General features: G+C 35.6%; 1 protein-coding gene across 1 annotated transcript; it reads left to right on the top strand.

Moving 5' to 3' along the window:
- Positions 1-455: 455 nt before the first annotated feature.
- LOC137391182 (uncharacterized) lies at positions 456-4,856 on the top strand. Its single transcript, XM_068077565.1, has 7 exons — positions 456-642; positions 1,173-1,272; positions 2,232-2,399; positions 2,572-2,706; positions 3,007-3,096; positions 3,615-3,874; positions 4,353-4,856. Exons 1-7 carry the CDS (start codon positions 460-462, stop codon positions 4,563-4,565), a joined length of 1,149 nt encoding a protein of 382 aa, XP_067933666.1. The 5' UTR covers positions 456-459; the 3' UTR covers positions 4,566-4,856.
- Positions 4,857-6,368: the final 1,512 nt, after the last annotated feature.

Genomic DNA, 6,368 nt, shown 5'->3' on the forward strand with positions numbered 1-6,368 from the left:
CAAATTGTCAAAACGTATTTTGCGCCGATACAAATGGAGAAACATCCAATAGGATTCTTAATACCAAAACAATGAAAACAAAAAAGGCTCCCTTAGCATACAGTTCTATAATGGCATTTTTATTCATCACCAACATTAATATATTTAATTGTTCAGTTTAATTTGAAAATTAAACTTCTTTAGTTAAATAATTTTACAATTATAAAATTTACTTTCAAGAAAGCAGTTTTGGTTATAAGCATCAAAGGGAAATTTCGTAATAAATTCTCATAAAAGAACTCGCTTGTCTGGTATGCCTTATTACTATTATTGTTATGTTATCATAATATTATGATTAAAGTTTCACACATAGGATGGTGAGCATTAAATGCACTGATCTGAGTAAAAATCATATTTTGAGATCTTTGATCTATAAGTTTTGTATCTGTAAACTTTTGTATACAAATTTTAGAGTACATAATGGAAAAAGGCTATGTAGTCAAGCAACATAAGCGTAATGATGTCATCCAGCTATTGACTGCTGTTATAGCAGCATCTGCTCTGGTTGTCTCGGTCTACTCTCAAATAAGTTACCAGTTGTTACAGAAAGATGTTGATCATTTAACCAGTAGACTAGATCAGCTAGAAAGAACTGGAATACAGGTGAGAAGTTATTAAATATGTACATGTACATTAAATTACTACAGGTGACCTAAATAATGGTCAATGTTACAATAATGTATTCTGAACTGATACAAGTAGGAATGTACAGCAGAGCCTAATGATTTTTAATTTTGTTGTGACCCAGTGAATGGTCACATGAGAGTTTGTTTTCATTTTAAAAGTAGTTTTGTCACACATGTTTGAATATCTCAAAGTGCAGGTACATGTACATATAAATGTCTAAATACTTGCAACTCTATATAATATACAATATGATTATGGTTTATGTTCAAAGCATGTTGTGTATAATATGAACAGTGAACTTAGAACATGCACTTGTGCCTAGCAGGGATTCTTCTTTAACATAAATCTTGGTTTTATAGAGGAAAAAATCTATAAATTATGTCGCATCAAATGATAAAAAATTTAGTAAAAAGATTAATGAATTTGAGCTGTTCACCTAATGGATGAGAATCTGTTTCAGATGCAGAGGTTCATAGGATTGTGATATTAAAAAACTTTATATGTAGGTTTCAATAATGTCTCCAGCTGATATGGAACATGCCTTACAAAAAAGATCAGCCGAAGATGAGGGTATCAGTGATGGCATACTAAGTCAATTATCACCAGGTAAATTAGCCAAAATGTAACAATCACCAAAGCAACATTTTAACAGATATTTGGTATTCAGTTTTTATATCAAAGCAATAGACTTAATAACAAAGTTGTTAGTTTGCTAGTTTTTTAGAAGATGTAAAACAGCACACAACGGTACTTTTACAGAGGAATTGTTCAGTTCCTCAGCTTTTCGCTGGATATATGGTTTTTTTCAATTTAATTACTGTTATTTTCATGGTACCATGATGAAAAGGGAATTGTTTTCTCAATGCACTACTAACATAAATAGGTAACTCTCAATTGATTGATAAGAATCATAGAGATGCGCATTAAAGGAATCATTAAATGACCTCGATATATCATAAACTGACACTAATTCAGGCCTGTGAGCTGGATAATTTTGGTATAACATTGATCTGCTCAAAATATTAGATAGCTATAAAAGATTAAAATGTAGTTTAACTCATGTTTAACTGTAAAGCCTAAACAAAACTATTACCCTTACTACTAAGATTAGCGTTGGTCAGGAGAGAAAAACTCCTCGATACAAATATTTTTTGAAAGTAGTGAGGAGTAAACGTGTTAAATAAATAAAGACTTGCTATTGATTAAGACTTGATGATGTCATGACAGGTGTAATCAGAGCTAGATATACAATGGTTATTAAATGTATAAATGTTGATGATATTAGTAGGATTGCTTATGAATGTGTTTGCATGTACAGGTTTAATTAAAATAATTTGGACAGGCAGAAAAAAAGTCATTGGAAACTTTAAATATATTATTTTATTATCACAATGCTGGTGTTCTGTACTGTGTAAATGTCAACTAGACAATTCTGAAAGTTTTTAAAACTTTTACTCAAGTTTTTATTTGGTTTTACTCATAGCACATTTAGATTATTTTAATTTTCTGAAAAACTTCAGCATCGAATAAGAAACAAAAACTATTGTAACATATTTTTCCAACAGGACAACTTTCATACTTAAGAGGACCTCCAGGAAGAGATGGTAGGGACGGTAGAGATGGTAGAGATTGTGAAGAGTCAGATCTGGCTGGACTGAGTATGAGGGTTGGAAAATTGGTAAACCAGACCAAGTCAGTTGTAGCGCGACCATCTGCCAGGCCTTCTGATAATGGTATGTTTTCAATATTTAACAAGTTGAGCATCATTTAAAAAGATGCTACAATTCAATGAAAAGGAAAACAGCCCATATTGGTTTGGGGTAAATTATTTACAGAGTAAAAATGAGTATTGCACTACAAAGCTTTATCTTATGTTGAGATAAGAAACACCAATATTATTTTCAGACGAACTCCTACAAGAGTTTAACCAAACAATTGCTCATGGGTTGCTGAGCCTCCTCCAAAGCAACAACAGAAAGTTGGAAGAAATTGAGCAACAACTGCAGGAAGATGACGAGAGAAGAGGACTTTCTTCAGCAGGTTAGAAGAGTTTCCCTTTTGTAGTACGCTGTAAATTTTTTTTAAGATTTGGTATAAAGAGGAGCTGGAAGTTAATAAAACTGTTATTCTGAAAGCAACAGGAAGTTTGCTCGTGGTAGATTTATTAGGTGATTTATAATGAAAGACTTGAAAATTCTTTACTGCTCATTATGTGCAAAACATTTAGATGCTAAACAGAAATGTATGAGACTTAGATCTGTGATAACGAAAAATTGAAAACTAGACCTTATTTTTATATAAAATGGAACTTTTGCAACGTGGAACTTGATCATTTTGTAGTTGATATACAACCAGCTTCTGGGGGAGGGAGCTCGTACATCAGATGGGGCAGGAAATCATGTGGTAACTCTTCAGAGCTTCTCTACACAGGTTGGTTACAATAAATATTTACTTTATTCTAGTTTCTTACAGCTGACTTTACCAAGCAGATAAGGCGACTTGCTATTCATTTAAATTATCATAATTTTGCAGCATCATTAGAATATGTTGTTTGATGATGTTGCGATGTTCCGATGCTCCGATGTTCCGATGTTCCGATGCTCCGATGCTCCGATGCTCCGATGCTCCGATGTTCCGATGTTCCGATGCTCCGATGCTCCGATGTTCCGATGTTCCGGTGCTCTGATGCTCCGATGCCCCGATGCCCCGATGCCCCGATACCCCGATGCCCCGATGCCCCGATGCCCCGATGCTCCGATGCTCCGATGCTCCGATGCTCCGATGCTCCGATGCTCCGATGCTCCGATGCTCCGATGCTCCGATGCTCCGATGCTCCGATGCTCCGATGTTCCGATGTTCCCATGTTCCGATGTTCCGATGTTCCGATGCTCCGATGTTCCGATGTTCCGGTGTTCTTGATGTTCTGATGTTCTTGATATATCCTACAGGGCTAGCAGCAGGGCAATTCTATGGTCATGAAGGAGGCTCATCTGTCTATACATGTCTCCCATCAGAGCCAGATTATAACTCATATTTAGCTGGTGATCAGGGTAATTACATATATGGAGCAGAGTACCAGACCGACTCTAATATATTTCCCAGTCGTATGCATGATCAGAATGTACCCTGTTCCAGATGCTACCTTCCTAGCAGGTCTACAACTATTATGATACCTGCTCAAAGAACTTGCCCATCATCTTGGAATAAGGTGAATTATCATATATCATCTTATGTAAACTGATCTTGCATATTCACTGATATTATAAAATACATTTTCAAAATGACAATTTTGTTTCATACATTAGGTTAGTTTCAGTGTCCTATTACATATACCGGTAAGCCCTACTATCCATATTAGCAAGAAAGTAATTAATTTGCTAGTTTTATACACATTATAGAGTAACACCACGCGGCTTTTTGCAGCAAGTTTTCTCGTATGCTCAGTTTGACACAAAGTTTTGTGTCTTAAATGCTATTATCATCATAGTTACATGATAAAAAAGAAGTTGTTTTCTCATTTACATCACAAACATAACTGCATACCTGCCAATTTAATGAGAAGATAGAAATAAGAAAAGAATTAGACCAATAATTGCAATAAGATAAATATGCATAAATAATTAAGTTAGTAAATATAGGAATGTGAGCAATAATTAAATATAAAAACTGAGCTCATTTTGGTTTAGGAGTACGAAGGATATCTGATGTCAGGACACCACAGCCACAAAAGAGCGTACAACTATGTTTGTATGGACAAAGAACCAGAAGCCTTAACTGGACTACATGCCAATACAGATGGAGCGCTGTTTTATTTTGTTCAAGGAAGCTGCAGCCACCTTGGATACTGCCCACCTTATATTCAGGATGCAGAATTAGCTTGTGTTGTCTGCTCTAAATAGCATTCTTCATGTGCACTGAGTTTATGAGCTAACTAAATTAAATAGTCACAGGGTAACTTTACTGACTAATTGTTTCCTTAACTTTGTTAGCTGATTATATAACTTTTTATGAATATTAATTATACAAACAACGTAATCTGAAACTCCAAATATTCCTTCCCAATATTAATGTTTTCATTTAATCCAAAATTATTTTCCCATGGAATGACTTGTAACAAACGATGGAAATAGTTTATGCATGTAATATTTTCCAAAGGCAAAATATAACAATATAAATAATACTTTTGGTAATGTACTGTGTTGATTTTTTATTAAAGTACAGTCTGAGAGAATATTACTGAAATGGTGCCTCTCACATCCTAAACCACTGTCAACATTACCTTTTGACGTTTTTCTGTGCTTCTGTGAACATTTTTTACAGGAAATAATGAGTGTTTCAATCTCATTGACCGCTACTATGACTCTGGCTAATAGCGTACCATCAAAATCGCGACAAAAATCCCAAGTTTGTTTCAAAAACATCCTCAGTTTCTTTTTACTTCGTTTAGACTTTTCCTAAAAATTCCAATTGGTTAGCTATGGCAGCATCACTGACCATGTTAGGTACTCACCTGCAGCCCACTTTTGAGTACTCAATATCCCTTTGAAGAATATATTTTATTGTTTCAATGGAGCGGCTAAATGGTTCAGCATATTTCGTTACTAAACTCCAAATTATTCTCTGACGAGATCGTTCAAGGCTCCCAATTTGCTGATGAAGCTCTCTCTTTTGGTCTACCTGACCTTGATTTGTCCTCACAATAATCTTTTGGTTTCTCAAAACTATTAGGCTGTTAAAAAACTTGTTTTGTTTCTAGCAATATGAATTATATTAAGCTTCCATTCTCCGATTAATTTCACTTGGTTTGACTCCTTCACTTAACAAAAATCTTATAAGGGTTATTGGTTTAACATGTGAGTAAATTTTGAGGAGAGCAGCCATTTTAAAAGAATCCCCAAAATTTTATGCCTTAAAACTTAAAAAAAAACGCAATGAAGCAAACACCTAAACAAGCATAATTCCAAAGATTATACAAGTATCACAATAAAAATTTAAGGTATAAATGCATCATCTTCATTAATGTTATATTTTTACTAATGGATGAGCTAAACACACATGCACACTTGCACACACATTCACACGCACACATGCACACACGCACACACACACTCACACACACACGCATGCACGCACAAGCACACACACGCGCACATGTATACGTACATCCTCACACACGCATACTCGCACACACGTACACACACACTCCCACACACACATTCAGACTCACTCTCACTCACTCACACACACACATACACACGCACGCACGCGCACGCACGCACGCACACACGCATGTACGTACGCATGCACGCACACACACACACACACACACTTATTGAAAAACACCCATATCAAAAAGGATTCATACAACGAAAGTGCCATTATGGGCATGGCAACTCCAAAAATCGCTGAGGCTGTTGGAAGATTTCTCGGTCATACGAATTATTTCTCTAACCTTGATCCCTACTGTTTGCCAGAATCAGAACAACTATGATGACTACTGAGTCTGGTGGATAAAGGTTCTTTGTAAAAAAACTGTTCAAGAAAAAGCTTCTGGCAGGCCAAAACAACTGACCACACCAGGCTCAACACTACAGTATTTTGGGGTGAATAAACGAGTGACTGAACAAACTGATGCCAGCATCCATGGGCTAAAAAGTGCACTCTTTCAAGACGACAAACTAATAGCGCTTGTGTCATGGAGT

Source organism: Watersipora subatra, chromosome 3 (genome assembly GCF_963576615.1).
Source record: "Watersipora subatra chromosome 3, tzWatSuba1.1, whole genome shotgun sequence".
NCBI classification, from domain to species: Eukaryota; Metazoa; Bryozoa; class Gymnolaemata; order Cheilostomatida; family Watersiporidae; genus Watersipora; species Watersipora subatra.

Excerpts from the sequence above, each read along its gene's own strand:
- LOC137391182 (XM_068077565.1), top strand. The coding sequence starts at position 460 with ATGGAAAAAGGCTATGTAGTCAAGCAACATAAGCGTAATGATGTCATC. Across the intron at positions 2,707-3,006 it reads AAGAGGACTTTCTTCAGCAG|TTGATATACAACCAGCTTCT; the intron begins GTTAGAAGAGTT and ends ATCATTTTGTAG. Across the intron at positions 3,875-4,352 it reads GCCCATCATCTTGGAATAAG|GAGTACGAAGGATATCTGAT; the intron begins GTGAATTATCAT and ends ATTTTGGTTTAG.